The 20339-nt window shown below is 38.2% G+C and overlaps 1 protein-coding gene across 1 annotated transcript in view; it reads left to right on the forward strand.

Annotated features, from left to right (window-relative positions):
* The window catches only part of CCDC141 (coiled-coil domain containing 141), a 207778-nt gene that overhangs the window by 129275 nt on the left and 58164 nt on the right, over positions 1 to 20339 (forward strand). The window contains exon 8 of the mRNA XM_010382868.2: positions 8913 to 9085. Coding sequence (XP_010381170.2) covers positions 8913 to 9085 — 173 coding nt within the window. The remainder of the gene's footprint in view (positions 1 to 8912; positions 9086 to 20339) is intronic.

Genomic DNA, 20339 nt, shown 5'->3' on the forward strand with positions numbered 1-20339 from the left:
GGACTGCTGCAATTGAACCCAAAACTGTAAAACATGACTGACTGGTCATAATGTATCATGTCCTATGCCTTCCATTCCCAGGGACATGATTTCATTGAAGAAAGCAAGCAGAGGAAACTGAGGACAAATCCATTTTATGAACATGGTCTGATTTTTGGGTGGTCAGTCTGAAAGCAAAGATGAAGCAAAAGTTGGAGTGGCCAAAGAAACACACAAAAAGTGGTTTGAAATGTAACAATTGTCATAGCTTCCTTTGTTTCTGCCATAGCTATTGAAACATTAATGTCCTTTAAAAAGATGCTATTGCTTTTTCAAGATATTTACAGTGATACACAGTAATGCTTATAGCAACATCACTGTTTCAGATGCAAACAGAATAATTCAGCATGGAATTTGGTACACATTTTTTCATTTATATATATATGTGAGATATATGTGATCTTACTGTTTTCAACATAAACACATTTTAGGCCCAGCTGATGAAAACAATTAATCAAAATGGTCCAGTTGTTGTATAGATTGAAATTTTAAAAAACCTGCCCGAGTACCTAAAAATATTATCCAGAAGGAATTTATTGAGGTGATATAAACAAATTCAAGAAATAGGCTAAATGTTATTAGGTATGAAGGAAAATGTAATTACTTTCAGTTTTATAATTCCTCAGCAGCCTGTCTTAAATTCCTCTTTTTCAGAACAACTCTCCTTTCTCTTAGAAATAACTAAAGCTTCTTATATTCCCTCCCTCTCTTCCTCTATGTTTGCATTCAGCTAATATGTTGTGTTCCTATTCTTGCCATGCATCAGATGGGTATTTGAGCAAAAGCAATGAAAGATATAATCCCTGCTTTCCAGACATTCTCAGTCAAGTTTAGACAAGACACAAGGGAACAGAAGTGCGCTGGGTTGTGGGAAAGCTATGATGGAGTATGCCCAAAGCATTAGGGCACACAGAGCGGAGACCCTTAACCTGGCCCAGGGAAAAAGAGTCAAGGAAGGCTCCCCAGAGGAGGTGACCACTGAGCTAAGTTTTTCTTCTTCTTCTTTTTCTTTCTTTCTTTCTTTTTTTTTTTTTTTTTTTTTTTTTTTTTTGGAGACGGAGTCTTGCTCTGTTGCCCAGGCTGGAGTGCAGTGGCGCAATCTCGGCTCACTGCAACCTCTGCCTCTTGGGTTCACGCCATTCTCCTGTCTCAGCCTCCCAAGTAGCTGGGACTACAGGCACCCACCCCCATGCCTGGCTAATTTTTGGTATTTTTAGTAGAGACGGGGTTTCACTGTGTTAGCCAGGATGGTCTCGATCTCCTGACCTCGTGATCCGTCTGCCTCAGCCTCCCAAAGTGTTGGGATTACAGGCGTGAGCCACTGTGCCCGGCCTGAAATAAGTTTTAAAGGATGGGGCAAGAAGGGTCAAGGAAGGGCTGGATTGTACAAAGTCATGCCATGTTTGGGGAACCTAACATAATTCAAGTTGCCAGGAGTATAGTATGTAAACGTAAAGTGATAAGAGACGAAGGTGGTAGAAACAGGTGGGGAGATCAGGAAGGGTTTTGAATAGCATGCGAAGGAGTTTCTATTTTATGCTGAACGTGTCTTTAAATATGCAGAGATATTTAAGAATTGAAAAAGCAATGATGATGCAAACCTCACCACAAGAAGCAGATGTTGTCTTAATTTACCTTCTTCCTGTACTCTCTCTGGGAGAATGATGACTGTTGGGTTTAGAAACCTTTGATTTTAGAGCTCAGAGGTCAGGCTATTTAAACCACAGCAAGCATTTGATAAGTATGGCTGTTATTAGCATACGATTATGAAAATAGAGATATCATAGAAAAATTATAGAAAAAGAAACACCTTTAACATCTTAAGTGTCTCATGAGGGCTCACAACTCAGTTCATATCTCACAGTCTGATAATCAAGCTGTTCAATTTTATTGTCCTCACTCATGAATACCTTTCATATCTAAGCTGTCAATGAATTTCTAAGTTAAGAGTGTATTAATTGGTTTCTCTTCTATGTGCAATATCAGATTGTTGCATCTCTCTGTTGGCGGTAAACACATTCTGCCTAGTATTACAGTTATTTCAGGGTAGATTCCTTTGGCTAAATTAAAATTTCTTGAGGGTAAGAAACAGGTTCTTTTCACTTTGTGTTCACCAGAACAGCTAGAACGTTGACTTCTAGTTAGTGGGGTTAGTTCTATAGTTTTCTTCCTAATTCTTATACTAACTAGAGCAGACTAAGAGCTGTGAAATATTATAAACTCTAGAGTTTCAAGGCCAACTACATGAAATTGTTCATTGGAGATTATATTGATCCAAGGTACTTGGGACTTAACCATTTTGAAAGAAGATAACTTAATTACTTTAATATACAAGGAACACAAATTTTAAGCTTCATCTCTGCATCGTATCTGAGAAGGCAGGTCGTGCTGTGTAAAGGGCTTGTCATCTACACACAGTGCCTCCTCTGAGGCATCTCCAGGCAGCACTAATTGCTTATTTTGTATCATTTCCATACTATTTCTCTGTATGCCTTAGAGAGAGATGATGTCCTAATCTTTGTGTGTCACATATGTTGAAAAAACTTTTGTCGGATGAATGAATAAATGACTGGCCATGTGACAGATCAATTTACATTTTGAGCTTGAGTTTTCTCTTTTCTAAAATCAGTCTAATAATCCTTATCTACTTCAGAGAGTCTCATTCAATAATGAAAGTTCTTATAATTGGTGATAAATTGTACACAATCTTTTTTGGATAGAGTTGGAGTGTAAAATAAATGGAATTGTAGGGTATTAAGTGAAAATTAGAAATGTTTGCTAGCATGACACTTTGCCAAAATAATAGTAGATTTTGGAGCCCAGATGCCTGTGTATGAATCTGATCTTGGACATTTATTAGCTGTATGACTTGGGCAGTCGCTTAACCTCCCTGTGCATCTGGCTTTTATAACCTGTAAAATAGAAGTACTATTGGTACCTTACAAGGACATTGTGCTAAGTAAGTTAATACATGGCTACAGCACAGGACTGCTAAGCACTCACTAAGTGCTAGCCATTATTTTGTCTTTATATCTCTAATGTGATGTAATGCTTTTGTTCATTTTCACGTTCCCAGCACATAGCTGAGTACATAGTCTATAGATTCAGTGTTTTTTGATTAAGTGAAAAAATAAATGCTTAACACATTATAAATGGACATTTTCTATATTAATATTTCCAAGATCATCTTAAAGTCATTCAGGTCAACTTAGAGAAAAGAAACCAGAAATTATAAATAGTGACTAGCTGCCTAAAGTGCTATTGAATGGGTCTAGTTGTATTCCTCAGAACAAAGATGGTCAATGCATAAACTTCCTCCATTCCTTGTTTATAAAATGCTTCAGATACATACCACTTTCAATCCCAAACCTCTTTTATTCCAGTGTTTTCTCAGCTTTCCAGATTATGAGACAAAAGCTTCCATAGGTGCTAATGGCATTTAATACCTCTCATTAATACCATGAATTCACCCTGGAACAAGGAGGGAGCCCTGGGGTCCAGGAGCAACTGCCATTGACAGGCAAGGAATAAGCTGGAGCTGCAGCAAGGGACAGCAAATATTGGGAGCTTAAAAATCACATCGCCCCTATACCCTGGCCTTCATGGCATTTGAAAGCTTGGGCAGATATGGGGAGGGAACCACCAGAAGTTCTCTTCAGGTGATGTATAGAAAAGGAAACTGAAGCTTTTGGTCTTTGTAACAGAACCTAAGGGAAATTTCGAATCTCTACAGGTAATGGAATCTGGTGCTCTAATTAGAAGCACTAATTAGACTCAACTCAGCACTTAGCTGAGTTTTGTGTTTTTGGTTGTTACAAGCATTCCAACGAAACTCTCTCCAGCCACTAGACTCATGGAAGGAAATTTTCTAGGTTCTGCTGTTTTCTTTCTGTTGTTGTTCCTGTTTAATGTTGACTCTCTTCAAATTGATTAATCAAGAAGCAAACAACTTTACTTATTAAACACCTTTGTGAAACAGCATGATAGAATTCTGCTAGATGACTCACGGCTCTTGTTTGATTTCGTCTTGTTGATATTTTTAAAAGAATGAAACGTGTCATGTCCTGATACTATCTCTATTTGATTTGGTGCAGGCTGCCTTGGGTCCTGTACTAAACAAGTGAAAAAGGAAAGGTCTTTATTGGTTTTGTGAAGAACAAACACCAAGCAACTCCTTAGTCTTTACCAAAACAAGGCCAAACAGAGTGGATTCATCTTCTTATCTGCCTAAAAACTGAATAGTACATATAAAATGGTCAAGAAGAGCTAGGAACCAGAGGGATAAAATATTACCCTTGTCCTACATCCTTTCTCCCCAATCCAGTCATAGTAGCTTTATTTGACTTGCACATATAAGGTTTGAAGAAAGAGAGATATGTGAAGGAAAAAAGACTAAAGGGAAAACACTGCTTCCAAAGGAGTTTATATGGGGGTCACAGTGTTCTTAATGCCAGAAATAATATGTTCTGTACTGCATGTGCAGCAAAGGGAGTCTTTCCAGGCTGGATCCAGTATATCAGGTTCTTTATGGATATGGTAAATAGTAAAGCACGCAGTTCTATTTTGAGGGTAGATCAAGTGAGAGCAATGATACTTAGCTCATTTCTGGAACTGGCACATGGACCTGGCAAATTCTGCATGGGAATAAGAGAGATGAACTTTGTGTATAATTCAGACAATCACAGACAGTATAGTCTTCTTGAAAGTAGCTTCCTGTTAAAGTCCAGACATTTAACTCTTATTTCTGTGTCTATAGATTATTCCTATTAGGGTTTGGTTAGGATTGAGGTCAGTATCGAGCCCATCGTACCAATAGGTATTCTACATATGTATTTGTTGAGCTAATGAAGGAATAAAATCACTTACCTCCTTTCTACTGCTGTAGCTCTATTAAGTGTGATACATAGAACAATTTATAGTAAATATTTTCCTTACACATTTGAGAAAAAGCTCTGGAAGATAATTTGACTATTTTGATTCTCATTATGGGCTATCTTTGTCCTTGGTATATCATTCCCTACTTCTAGTGAACGCTTAGTCTTTCAATTTATTTCCCATTTATTAGGAAGTAATACTTTTATTGTAACATTCAGGAGGGGGTGGAGTGATACCACACAAGCATTCAATGACCTCGTGGTTTTAGCATCTAATTCCAATAAAGATGAGACCAATGCCTGAGGATTTGAGAGTGGCAGATGTTCAGTGGGGCCACAGAGGAAAAGCCCGTGTGGGATGAATGACAGGCACCAGGTGGCCATGCACTTCTCATTGACTTTTTAAAGATGGGCTCAATCAATCAAGATTTAGAATAACAGCCAGTATTTTCCAAGTACCTACTACATGTTTACCATGAAACCCACTTACTTTTCTATATTTTTCTTCCTAATTCTCAAAACAACAATCATGACATGTATTAAGGTTATAGTGGCTTTATATTAGAAAATGGGGTTAAATGTGTAAGCAAGAAAAAGCACTTTGGAATTTTCTATTCTTTCTCCATTCACACTGAAAACGTGAGAATTATCTTAAGGGAAGAAAGGCGAGAAGGCTCTCACATTTACATACAGACTTCCCTTTTATTTCTTCCTTTAGTGTAGCTCAGGGGTTCTCAATTCTAAATGTGAATCCGAGTTACTATATGCACTAATTCACATATGTTAAACTTTAAGGGTGATTTAAGGGAGTTCAAGACGATTTTGACTATGCCAGATTTTTGCTTTAGGCATTGACTTTAAAACTAACCCTCAGCCGGGCGTGGTGGCTCACGCCTGTAATCCCAGCACTTTGGGAGGCCAACACAGGCAGATCACAAGGTCAGGAGTTCAAGACCAGTCCGGCCAACATGATGAAACCCATCTCTACTAAAAATACAAAAATTAGCTGGGTGTGGTGGTGTGTGCCTATAATCCTAGCTACTCAGGAGGCTGAGGCACGAGAATGACTTGAACCCAGGAGGCAGAGGTTGCAGTGAGCTGAGATTGCACCACTGCATGCCAGCCTGGTGCCAGAGCGAGAGTCTGTCTCAGAAAACAAAACAAAACAAAAAACCCTCGATTAATAACAAACTCCGCTTTATTCAAAATAAGCAATACAAATTGTAAAATGTATTTAAAATTTTCAGAAACAGTGGTTATTAGCAAATGATGTTTCAATGGGTTATGGAAGGATAGAGAAAGTCTTAAATCATCTTCTTTCCCTCCCTCCTTTCCTTCCTTCCTTCCTTCCTTCCTTCCTTCCTTCCTTCCTTCCTTCCTTCCTTCCTTCCTTCCTTCCTTCCTTCCTTCCCTCTCTCTCTCTCTCTCTCTCTTCCTTTTTCTCTTTCTTTCTTCTTTCTTTCTTCTTTCTTTCTTGACGGACTTTCATCTTGTTGCCCAGGCTGGAGTGCAGTGGTATGATCTCAGCTCACTGCAACCTCCACGTCCCAGGTTCTAGTGATTCTCCTGCCTCAGCCTCCAGAGTTGCTGGGATTACAGGCACGTGCCACCACACCTGGCTAATTTTTTTTTTTTTTTTTTAGTAGAGATGAGGCTTCACCATGTCCGTCAGGCTGGTCTTGAACTCCTGACCTCAAGTGATCCACCTGCCTTGGCCTCCCAAAGTGCTGGGATTACAGGCATGAGCCACTGTGCCTGACCAATCAACTTCTTTTCTAACATCAACATTTTGTTGCACTCGGCTCCATTGCCAACCGCAGGAAAGCAAAAGAGATAAAGAAGAGTTCTTCAGGTTCAAAGTTTCTTTAATTAAATTCTCTTTCTTTTACAGTCCTATAGTGTAAGAGAAATCTCTCAACCTTTCTCTGTATCTTTTCTAACCTATAAGAAGGAAAAGCAGAGACATACTTACAAAAAGTAAGTTTTAAAATCTCTCCTTTTCCACCCAAAATTACAACTTTATCTGAAATAGCCCTTCCTTCTTAAGCCTTCCAAGGTAAGAAGTTTTGCCACATGGCACCACAGCCCAAGGTTTAAGAGCAGTGGTCTCAGAATCAAGAAATGGGGTATAAATCCCAAATCCACTCCTTGGTAGAAGTGTCACTTTCTGCAATTTGCTTAACCTCTCTGAGACTCTGTTTTCCCAGTCATATACTGGGGATAATTTCTTACTTCCTCTTAGGACGGTTAAGGAGAGTCTGGAACTAAGCAGGCATTCAATATTCATTGACTGAATAAGAATTGTGCAACACACAGTATTGAAGCAAGCACATAGTCTGTTCTTATTAAAATATAGTTATATAACTATATATATATTTATATAACTATAATATAACTATATTAAAATATAGTTATAACTTCCTCTTCGCTGCTAAATAAGTGAGAATGATTTTGTTTTAAACATTCTAAATAAACAGAATTGCAGCATGGGAGACATGAGAACATTGCTGGGAAAATAGAATATCAGTGCATAAATAGTAAGACACTGAGTGATTTCATTCATAAATTCAAATTTTGTCCAGTTCCAATTCTACCACTAGATCTCACCCCCTGAGATGGCAGCAGGTGCAGGGGCATGAGTGCATTTGTGTACCTCCATGACCATAGCCTCTACATTTGGCTTCACCTGTGTTGCCCCAGCATCAGCTCAACCTTGCTTGCCTGGTCTCCTTTAGGTCTTAGTAGTACTGGACTCATGAGCCCATCTATTCTCATTTCTTCTGGTCTGGGATCCTTACCTAGGGTCTTCTGTGGGGTCTGCCTGCTCTACTGGTCAGCTCCTGGCAAGCTCACTGGCTTCCAACTCAGCAACCCAGGGAGGCTACACTTCAAGGCCCCTGCCTGACTGTTAGGACTATTTTCCAGATTGGTACGGAACATTCCCTAAGGTGGCTTCTTCCAATAGTGCTAAAGGGCAATGTGGCAAGACGTCCCATGCCATTCAGATTTTCTTCAATGTACCATTTGTTCTCTAGGTCGAAATTATTCCTAGAGACATTAGGTGAGATACCAGGAGACCTACAAAGACGACTGCACTCTGCTTTCTCTCTTTCTCCTCATATTCCCACGGTCTTCTTTCATTGCCTTTGTATCATACACTCCTCCATGTTAATACCAGCTAAGCCTTAATGTCCCAGTGGCTAACTCCTCTCTACTTTATGTTAATTCTATAAGCTTAATCCTGCATGCTGGGTTGTTGATCTGCTAATAAAGGAGGAAAATAAAGGAATTTGAAAATCTTCTCTCAAGACAATATCTTGGTTTGCAAGGCTATGTTTTTTCTGCATAATCCTATTTATGCATGTCAGAAGCTAAATATTACCTTGGTCTTACTCTTTGCAAGGCATCAGAACTTGCAAATCAGAATTCTAAACTCTTCTGAAGACAGATGGATGCATTGGATGGAGTAGGCTGAAGGTCTTATATCTGCAAAAGCAAGAGAAAAAAAGGACATTCGTAATTTCTTGGATATTTTCCTACAGTGTTTCAAGAGCAAAGTGGAATTTACTGGGAAATTTCCTCTAAAGAATATTAGAGAAACATTCTTGCCATAAAAACCTGCATGATATATTTAAATAACTCATCTATTATTTGTATACAGTATAAAATGCACAAAATAAACCAGACTGACTCTCCAAATTCTATGCAGTTATAACTCTTTGTGTTGTATAGATGCATTCTCAATGTAAACTATTTTGGTGATTTTATGATATTGACATTTATTTATGCTGAACTAAGCTATGATCAGTTTCCCTAAATGGAACACTAAAAAACTATACAGCTGTTTTCCAACAATCTTCCAAGATTAAGGTGGTTGTTTTTTGTTATAATGAAACTAATAAATTGTTTGGCCTGGTTTAATTGCTAGTGTTTCGTGTACACGTTGATGTCGATTTTAAACAAGAAAAGCAGAAAATGAAAGTATGTTTTCTTTGGCAGGCATTTGATGTACTTGGAAGAGTTGAAGCTTACCTTAAGCTCCTTAAATCAGAGGATTTAAGTCTGGCTGTTTTGGCAGCGAGGCATGAGGAATTACATAGAAAAATTAAAGACTGCACAGCTGATGCTTTGCAAAAGGGACAAACCTTAATCAGCCAAGTAGACTCCTGCAGGTGAGTAAAGTTGATTTCTTTCTCAGTGTAACAAGCTTTTTCACAGTTTCCACAACCTGCTAAAAAATAAGATGCATGATTGTCTTTTTCTGGTTCTAATGTTTTGCTGCATTATGATATGGCTTAAAAGGATCTGTTGAAGTTTGATCAACAGCTATTCTGAACCCAGCCATTGCTCATCCAGAAGTGAGGCCATATTCTAAGCCTGGAGACTTACATATGCTAAAGCTTTCTGTTTACTCATTTCTGAGGCGGGGAAAGAAAATGGACAAAATAAGAAATGGAGCTTTAGTTCCCAAGGCTTTTCAAACCCTAGCATCTTTATGGAATAGCTCCTTCCCTTTGGTTCATGAGTCTTGAGTCTATCCTGTCCCTTTTTTCTCTTACTGGAAGAAAATAAAATACCAGAATTTCCTTCCAGTTAGACCTTGGTGGCTCACCATGCAAAACCCTAAGTAAACAGTGACAATTATTAATCCAACGGCATGGGCACCAGACTCCATGTTTTTGAACAGTGCTCTAGGTGGGCCTGTTTTATGAGCACATTTGGTGAATGCATCAGTGTTGAGCTTAGTGGGTATGAAGAGAGAGAAAGACCTTGAGAAAGAGAGAGAGAATGCAGTAGGAAAGTACGGGAAAGACCAGGGATTGGAAGACAAAGAGGAAATGACGGAGCAGATAGTGGAACGCATATTGACCAGGAAGAAATGAAAGCAGGGCTTACATTTTTGACAGAGACAAAAAAATATATATTATAGATGGGTTAAACCCAGTTTTTCACCTTCCATGTCTACAATCTCCTTGAAACTCAAAGACATTCAGTTTGAAGAACCATGAAATAGGTGAAATGTGATAAAAATCATTTTATTTCTGTTTAAATCCCTGTTCTGTTCTATTTTAGACGTGTTTAAAGGTGTTGATTTGGTAACTTTGGGTTTGGGGAACATTCTTTCCAGAAGACAGTCTGAATCTGGACAGAGGTATTTAACCCAGCATTTCTGATATTTGCTACAGGACCATGCACAACTAAGATTAGAAATAATCCAAGGTCTTCCAATAAAAGCCAAAAAGTTGAGACTATGAAGACAAGGGATTCTCCCCTTTGAAAAATGAATAACTGTGTTTTTTACTAAGTTTCTTTACTTTAGCTCCAAGCCATGCAGTAGGTAATAGGGGTGTCTACTAGGCTTCAGGAGTTTCAAGGTGTTCCCTCCCATCCAGGCACAAAATATGGATACTGGAACTCCTCCTTCTCCTCTTTTCCAGCTTTTCCAGAATGTATAAATGTCTTGAGCAATACAGAAAATGTCCTGTGGGGTGGAAGGTTGGACATCAGGGTACATGTTGGACATTGATTTGAGTCATATGATGACTGAATTAAGCAGTGAGGTTTCCAGTTATAATTTTAAAATGCTCCAATCTCAGTTTAACAAATGGGTCTCCAAGCACGGACAGATGTTATTTCTCTGGTCAGGCTACTCTTTGCTTGTGACACGTTCCCTGGCTGTGGAAAGGTTCCTCTCACGCATGGGGAGATCACCGTGTAGCTGAAGACCTCTGCCCAAATCTCCGGAGTTCTGTTGGTGGGTTACTCCTTCCTGTCTGGTACCCTGCCCACAAATTTGAGATGCCTTGACTCAAAGCCTGATTCCTGTCTTCTCAACTCAGCAAGAACTCTGGGCTCTGCTTAGGTTCCACCTCTCTGAGCTTTGATCTAAAAACTACCTTCCAGGCAGTAAACTAGTGCAATCATAAGGCTCATCTCATGTATTTTCCTTCTCTAACCCATCACTGCCCTGTGCTACTAATTGTTCCGTGTCTGAAAACCGTTGTTCCTGTACTTGTTCTTCTAGTTGGTTAAGATATGAGGGTAAATCCAGTCCCTGCCTCTTGACCAGAAACTGAAGTTCCCGATTCAGTTTTGATACTTAACTCCTGGAGTTAGAAAAGTAGTCACAACTTTTTACTGCTGAATTTTATCCTGTTTGCTCTAATCAGTAATTCTTTGTTTTCAAAACTTACATATAAGAGGAAAGCTGCTTTTATTTTATATACATTCTATGTTTGAGGTTTTATTGACTATTTTTAGCCATCATTTTGTAATGGCTGATATGTTTATTTGCTTCTTTATGTGCCAAGAGTGGTGCTGTCTCATTCAACTACAAAAAACAAACAAACAAAAAACTCTATGAAATAGACATCTTCATTTCATAAATGGGAAACTGAGATTGAGAGAAGTTAAGTTTAAATGTCATGGCATTGTTTTTGACACTCCACATGTATGAAATTAAACTCCCTTGATACTAGTCTTAGTTTCCTTATCCATACCAGTTTTCTTTTTACCTCTTTTGCTCTTTTTGGTCTTAATTTTAACATAATTATCATTTTTCAAAGAGACAGCTACAATCCTGTTTTTCGTGATGCAGACTGGTTTCAATAGAAGAAGAAATAATTAGGTACCATTTCAAAAAGCTTGAATTAATGCTTAGGTAAGTGGGTTTAAGAAAATCTTTAGCAATATAGTTTCTGTCAACATTGTAGTTCCAAAGCATTTGGTTTCCTCAAGATTTTATATTTTATAAATCAATACTATCTTCATTTTGCAGGAGGAGCTGAAGATAAAATAAAATTGTTTCTTGGCAAAGGACATTTTTGGATTCAGAAGGTAGATGTAGAATAAAAACCCATTAAAAATTGAACTGAAATGCATTAGACTGTCAGTTGCAAACTAGAGCCATACGTTGCTATTGACCTCAATCCCATGTATTCTGTTTGGGATTTGCTCCCTTTCCTCATCTAATAATTTATGTGCTCAATGAACTGAGTTACCATCACAGGAAAGAAATAGAATGTAAGGATAATATTTCAAGTTGCAGCCACTGCTGGGGTGAAGATGGAGTTTAGAATGCTGGCAATGGAAATCAATGTAAATTTCAACAGAACAAAACAGATATTGCTGAACATCACAGTAGCTTCTGAGACTTCTGAGTGCCAGCCACACTCATGGGACACAATATATTAAGGTTTCTATTACCAGACACCAAAAACCTGGTATGGATAAGAAACCCAAGACTTCATGCTAAAGGAATTTTAATTCATACATTCTGAGTGCCAAAACAATGCCATGACATTTAAACTTAATTTCTCTGAATCTCAGTTTTCCCTTTGTAAAATGAAGATATACATTTTAGAGAGTTTTTTAAAAAATTGAATGAGACAGCACCACCAGTTGAGCACAAACTCACTTGTTTGTTGAGCCCTGTCTATGTGCACCACCGTCAGCACATAGAGAGGGCTTAATAAACAAGTACAGTGATACATCGTTTAACAGTGAGGATGCATTCGGAGAAATGAGTCTTACGTGATTTTGCTGTTGTGTGAACATCATAGAGTGCACTTACACACATCTTACACACACACCTACACATACTTAGACATGGTATAGCCTACTACATAGCTAAGCTAGCCTGTTGTTCCCGGGCTGCAGACTTGCACAGCATGTTACTGTATTGAATATTATAGGCAAATGAAACACAGTGGTATTTGTGTATCTAAACATAGAAAAAGTACAGTAAAAGCACAGCATTATAATCTTGTGGGAGCACCATTGTTGATTGAAATGTTATATGGTGTATAACTATACTTTTTTACTTTCTATATAAAGAGCTTAAAAAAATACTGAGGGTAATATGGTTGTTTCAAATGATTACAGCGCAGTCAGTTGTATCAAACTGTATTCATTTTCACTAACTGGAAAGGTAATATTTGAAATAGGGAAGATAAACACCTTAATGTAATAAAAGGCTTAATTTAGTATTGGGGCAGGTAGGAATCTCAGAGTCCCTTTGATCTGATTTTTTTTTTCTGTTAGTCAAAAAATAGGACCTCAGAAGTTTACATTTATCTGAGATGAAGCTTCCTTAGTAAATCTGAGACATTTTCGTTACTGTTCGGTAATTACTACTTTATTAGGAACAGGCCTACACTGTTTTACTATCATGCAATCAAATACATTTGAAGTTTGAGCAGCTTCACAAAGCAAATTGTGGTTATTTACATGTTTTCTTGCCTTTTCTATTTCCTGCATTTAATCTGATGATAATTCTGAGTCATTATTAAATAGTTGTTATCTTTTTGGAGTACAGTATCTGTCACATAACCACTTTAATTTTAAAGGCATTTTAGTGCATTCTTTATGATGCCTAAAAGTGTATGCAATAACAGTTGTCTCAGTCCATTTTCTGTTGCTGTAGAAGAATATCTGAGACTGGTAGTATGTAAAGGAAAGAAGTTTATCTAGCTCATGATTCTGGAGGCTGGAGGGCCAAGATTTGGTGGCCACATCTGGTCAGCTTCTGGTAAGAACCTCATGCTGCCTCCTAACATGATGGAAAACTGGAAGGAAACCAGTTATGTATGAAAAAAAGGCAAAACACAAGAGGCAGCCTTGCTTTATAACAACCTGCTCTAGTGGGAACTAATCTATTCCTGAGAGAACTAACCCAGACTTATGAAAAATACGTTAATCCATCTTAATGACCATGTTATTTACCTCTTGAAGACACCACCTCCCAACACCACCTCATTGAGAACCAAGCCTCCACAGGAGTTTTGGTGGGGACGAAACATACTTAAATCATAGAAATGGCCAAACTAAGACTTATAGTGAGGTTAAAAGCCCCTGGCTTCCAGCCTTCCTCATCTCTCCCTAAGCATCATCCTTGAGAACCAAGTCTAAAGAAAAACCAAAGATGGCCTGCTACCAAGCAGAAGTTTGGATTTATTAAGACACAGGAATCTGTGGTGATTGGAAGTGCTGGGTCCAGGACCTTGTGTGAAGGTAAAGTTTTCTATAATGGGACAAAAATGAGGGACCTCCTTTTTTTCTCTCAGTTCAGTTACCAATTCAGAGCTGAAAAACATACAAAAACCCAGCAAGACCAGGCTACCTTGTGAAGTATTCATTTGCCTTTCCCGTTTGCTAAAATTAACTTATATAATTTACAAATAAACTTGCTTCAGACTTAACTCAATTTCTACACCTGCCTAAAGGACTGTATAAGTTTTCATTCTACCTCATCATGGTAGATTTAAGCTTATATGCCTTATCCTAACTGAATATTTTGCTTTGGTATAACTTTAACACTTATCTGTTTTGATCCAACACTTCCTGCCTTCTTAATGTAGGTCTTCATATTTTCATATTTTATAGAGACATAAAACAGGAGTTAATTGGATTTTGCTTTCTTTTCCCACAATTTTCATTTGCATTGGTTACTGCTACTTCCTTTGGTTAATATTGTGCATGGTTATGAACTTTTTGGACAGAACATGATCCATTTCTTCATTTGTTTATTCAGAAATATTTATTGAGCATCTTTTGTAAATCAGATGTTCCCAGGCATCGAATGTGACAGGTGAAGTGTCCATCTTCATGGTGATTATGCTATTCTGGTGGTAAGAAATAGCCAACAAATAAATCAAATACCTAAGATGCTCTTACCCAGGAATGAGTACTATGAAAAAATATAAAAGGGAAATGAGATAGAGTGACTGAGCAGGAGATCATTTTAGACATTGTAGTCAGAGAAAGACTCTCTAAGAACAAAGGGGATTACCCTGTAAGCAGCCGAGAGGTGAGTGGACCAGGCAGAGCAATAGTAAGGGTGCCACAGAGACAGGGGTGGTGTGACTGGAGGAGGGGGTGGCAGGGGGAGAAGGGGTGTCAGACAAGACTACAAAGTGAGGGGGAGGTACACTGTGCTCAATGACTCGTTAGCAATAATGGCAAACACGTCTGTGCTCTAGACATAAATTAATTTAATCCTCAAAACCACCCTGTGAAATGGGTACTACTATTATCATTGTCCCTGTTGTGCAGATGAGGAAACTGGGGCACAGAGAGTTTTAATAACTTGCCCTATTGCCTGTAACCTTGCAGTAAGAGGTTGTGTGAGTACTTAAGGGCTGATCTGAACTACTATTAGGTTGCTAGCTTTTTGTCTTTCTACTCCTTTCATTCAGCTTTAATCAATAACAAAAAGCCTGTGGCTAAATGAACATGGATCCTTTTTAAAAAATGTATTAAAAAATGTATATTTTTGTGCACTGAAAATTTACTCCAACTTCTAGCTTCAGCTCAAGTCCCAACTTCTCTGCAAAGTTTTTCTTTCTTTCAGTTCATTTCAGAAGTTATTAAATGTACATATGAGCATCTTATATGACATAGCAGCACCAGGCCTCAGGGACGATCAAAGCCATATAAAACTGACCCCAAATCCCCTGAACCTGTCCCATGTCCAGTCAGGGAGCAGCACATCAAGGAAGTGTGCTCCACGCATGAGGGGACCATGAGTACAGTAGATGTTAGGGTCACTTCTTCAGAGATGGGAGACACAATCCTAAAGTCTGAGATCAGGACAGGCCAGGTGAAAGGGTGAAATCTGAGAGGGCTATGAACAGTTGCTGTATTTGGTAGGCTGAGATGGGGTCTACATCTTCAAGCCGAGATGAGCTGAATCAATACCTACCACATAATAGTTTATTTGAATTCCTTTTTATTTGTCATGTCTATCTCATGGCTTCACTTTTCATTCTGTGCTGGGCTGAATCACTCTTTAGTTATTTCATTTGTGACAGTATCATGTCCTCATTCAGACTACGATATCACCCCAGGGCTGAAACCACCCAAGAAACCTCTTTTTACCTTCCTTAGCTTAGTATTACATTACTCTAGTATTACATACTGGGTGACTTGATTTGAAATGTTAAGGGGTTGGCATGACATTGAAGGAAAGCCCTTATCATAATGAAAATATTTACAAAGATCTTAACAAACAAAAACAATCTCCATTCTCCAGCAAAGCAAACACATTTCCTTTGCCTAGTAGATTTGTCTATGCCTGCATTTTATATGAACTGTACTAAGCATTTAAGAACTTAAAAATAACTGCTTTTAAAAGAGTTTGATGATGCATTTAGATGGTAAATGTCAGATAGTGAAATTTAGGAAATTACAAAGTTGAGTTCTTTTGACAGTCTTAACCCAGCCACTTTCCAAATATTTTCATGTCTATATTAAGCTGTTCTTTTTAGAGGCTGGGTGAATGTCATAACTGCAATCTTGGCTTGTTAACACTGTTAAAGATTTTATCATTCTAAAACTCTTTAGTATGAAAAGTACCAAAAGCTCAGACTTTCCATTAAATCCAGGAGTAACTACACTAGATTCTCATAAAGTATCTTTACCACTGCAATATGAATGTATTCATTTATAATGCTGATGATGTGACGTGAAGTAGCAAAGATCCCAGAGTAAAAAGATCTGGATCCACAGAACCTCCAGAGGAAGGCTGACTAAAGAGGCAGAAATCCCTGCCCTGGGTGGTTGAGGAGTCCTCTCATATTACAGGGTTTAGGGAGAAGAGGACAAAGAAAAGAGACAGAAACAGATGTGAGGGGACATATTTATTAACAAGACGCTGATCACAGTGCTATTTATAATAGTGCAAATCCGAAAACCACCTAAATATTTGTAGAAACTAGGGAAATGTTTGAATAGTTTAAGGGAAAGCACATAATGGAATATTCTAAGTCCCTATCAAATGGTGTTTTGAAGAATATTTTAAGACAGAGTATCCTCACAATATAACAGTAAGTAGGTACAAGTGGGGCCCGAGTTCTCTATATGGCATAATACTAATGTGGGGTGGAGTAGGCGAGGAGGGCCAGGGGATTGCCAAAAAGAAAGTCTTTTTGGAAGGAAATACATTAAAAGATATTTTTATGTTTTCCAAATAATCTCAAATGTGGGCATTTATCTGTTTAGCTCTTGCTGTGCCCTTTTAATCTCAGTACGATGTCGCAAATTATGAGAAAATTTCAGCAATTATCTTTTTAAATATTACTTTTCTGCCATTACCTTTTTTTCTCTTCTCCTCCACCTTCTATTAGAAGAATGTTGGAGCCTCTTGGTCTCTTTCCAGTCTCTTACCTGTCTTTGTTTTTTTTTTCACTATTTTAACTCCTCATGTTGCATTCTCCCTGGGTCCTCAGGCTCTTTTCTCTTTTGTCAATTTCCCCTTTGTTTTCATTCATTGATTTCTTATTTTAGAAAATATATTGTTTTCATTTCTGTGATTTCTAATTTTTTTGTATCAAATTTTGCTTTATTTCTGACTGTTTTTGTTTCAAAGTTTCTTGGTCTTTTATTGTGGGTGTTGGTTTTTTTAATCTCTCTGACGATCTGAGGCATCTACTTTAAAGTCATTGTCAGATTGCTGTACTTATTTTCTTTACAAATGGAGTACATTTATCTCTTGGTTGTTGAATGTATCTTGGATTTGCTTTTCCTCATGTGTTTTGAGATTTTGGATTGCACTCTCATTTGGAGTGGGAGGGTTTTTTTCTTTGACTTTCTTTTGCTTACTTTCTTCTCTCTTTGCTCTTTCCTCCTTAGCAGCTTTGCAGTGACCACCTGGACTCATAGTACCTTCAGTCCAGCATAAAATGTCCTTCTGTTATTTGATCAGGGTCACACAAACGTCTATAGAGATATTCTGGCTCTTGAAGATGCAGTCAGAAAACCAGAAGAGGGCTTGATGTGGTTCTTGATGGCTCGCCATGTTTGATTCCATGGCCCCCATGGATATAGCAGTTGGCTGCAGTATTTTCAACCTCCCCTAATGAGGGTGGAGAATTTCAGCTCTGCTACTGATTTCAGGAAGAATCCTAGCAATGGCACCCTTCAAATAGAACATATATGTTGGTCTCTATGGCCTCACAGAAATGGAACTTCTGGCCATCTCTACATGCATCTGAACAAGAACTCAGGTGCCCTGTAGCTTCAGCCACACTTACTGCTTTCTGTTTCTACTTTGTTATCTATACATAAAAGATTGTGTGTGTGTGTGTGTGTGTGTGTGTGAGAGAGAGAGAGAGAGAGAGAGAGAGACAGATATGTTTGGTGGGAGAGATTTTCAAATTATATAACTTAAATAAGAATCAAATTTATTGTAGAAACGTAGGCACTTCACCTCTACAGTATAAATGGCACTTTTTCAAAGTGGGGATGAAAACTAGAGAGCAGCAGTTGTTTCCTCAAAAATAAAGACAACCATAAACATAAAAAGACACTCTTCAGGTTCCTGTTAAAAGAAGCAGCAAGCTAAAGATAAGGAAGATTTTTTTTCCATCTTCAAAGTATGATTTGTCCAGAGACAAAAAGAAAAATATGGTCAGCTAATCTCTCCCAATGAGACAGAGTAAGCTGTCAAGTGCTTACCATCTGGTTCAGCTCCTAATCCAGATGGGCTGACAATAGTAATTTATGAAAGGTTTGAAAGCAACTTACCATTCTTCAGAAATGATCATTAGAACACATTAACATTGGAATTTGCTCCCCTCCTCCAGCCCCAATTTACAACAAATGCAAAGATAAGGCAACTGCTTCCATACAGTAAATAGAACAGCCTATTCTTGAACCAAATTTTCTGCTCTTTGAGAAACAAAAAAAGTAATTATTTTTCTTCCTCCTCCACTCCCCTCTATTGGCTGAATGAGTAAGGGAGAGAATGTTCTCATTTGGAGTTTCTAACAAATGCCTGAAGAAGCCTTCAGTCTGTGATGCTTGGAAAAGTCAAAGTCAACATCAGGAATAATCTGATGTACCGCATGTTCACACTACAGACAGGCATCCTCTAATCCATTTTTACAGAGACGGCCCAAAGGTCAATCAATATTTCCAATGCAAATCACAGAGCCACAGACTGTTAGAGCTAGAAGTCTAGCCCATTGTTAGCCCCTCTCCCACCCAATCAGACTGCACATGGGCAGTGTTGCTTCCAAATCAGAACAAAATGACAGGGCACCACGTTTTTGGTTCAACCAAGTTTCATCATTAATTTAATAAGATTGTAAAGTAATAGGACTCATTTCTGGAAGACTGATGAGATTCTATTAATTTATTTTCAGTTCATGTAAGAATTGCTGGCAAAGAGTGGGGTCATACCTTTCCTTTGATCAGACCACCTGCCATTCAGGTGCTGAGGAAACTGTCAATATGCATGCTATGCAGGTTTTAAAATGTTTTAGAACTTTCAAAAGAGAAGTCTGGTATCACCGTATAAAGTTTCTAATGGAAAAGGATGGAATCAGGGCTGAATGTAACCTGCAGATTAGGATGTCACTAAGAAGAAATAGAAAAAGCCCTAGGACTGGGAATGTGATGGATATCTTCCAATTGGGAATCAGAGAAAAGGAACTGGTTACTGCCCAATCAGACAGAGATGACCAAGTTATAAGGGCATAGAGAGAGGGAAATGGGAACTGGCTAGAGTAACCAAGATGAATGGAAACTTCTCTTCCCGAGAAAAGGATCTAAGCCACATGTGAGAATGGAGTACCCACAGGACGGGCAATGATGCACAGAATGACAAGGCAGTTCAGTTTGTCCCTCTAAAGCTTTAAATAGAAGGAAGTATCAAACTACACATGATAATTTTGGTTTAACCTAACTATAAATGCCAAAGCATACCAAAGAAGAAATTGGGCAGTCTTTGGATAGCCTAAAACTTCTACAAGTGGTGAAAGTGCAAGTCATCATTGTTTAAAACTGCTGGACACTGTTACTATGACATTCCAAATATGGTAACTGTGCGTATGTTCTTCTCAATCTTTAAATCTATGTGTATTCTTCCCTTAAATAATGACCAGAGACTATTTTATTTTATTTGAAAATGGGCATTGATATTCGACTACTTAAAAGGCTGTGTGTTCAGGGCTACAAGGGATATAAGAATAAATAGGACACCATTTATTTCCCTCAAAGAATTTACAACGCAATAGATACACATAATAAGGCATAAATCACCACAAAATGAGACAGAATCTACAAGGTTACTGAAAAACAGAGAGAGATAGAGATATCCTATATGGTTGGTTGTAATTCACCTAAGTTAAAATTGTAGGTTCTTTAAAAAGCAACATTTTTATGGAAGGAATGCTTGGTTTGGTTTTGTTTACCTGTTTTTTGTGCTGGAGGGACCTTCAAGACAGGATGTAATTTGAACAAGCTACCATGACCCTCTAGTGGCCACTTGGAAAACTGCAGCAGGCATTGCATTACCTGGAAAAGCCAGGTTTCAAAAGAGCATGTCAGCTAGGCCACCCCTGATTCTACGACAGCCAAGAACACTCAACTCAAGGCAAAGTGAAATTTTAGAGGAGAAAATACTGCCTACCCCAAGTCATGTGT

Source organism: Rhinopithecus roxellana, chromosome 14 (assembly GCF_007565055.1).
Source record: "Rhinopithecus roxellana isolate Shanxi Qingling chromosome 14, ASM756505v1, whole genome shotgun sequence".
NCBI lineage: Eukaryota > Metazoa > Chordata > Mammalia > Primates > Cercopithecidae > Rhinopithecus > Rhinopithecus roxellana.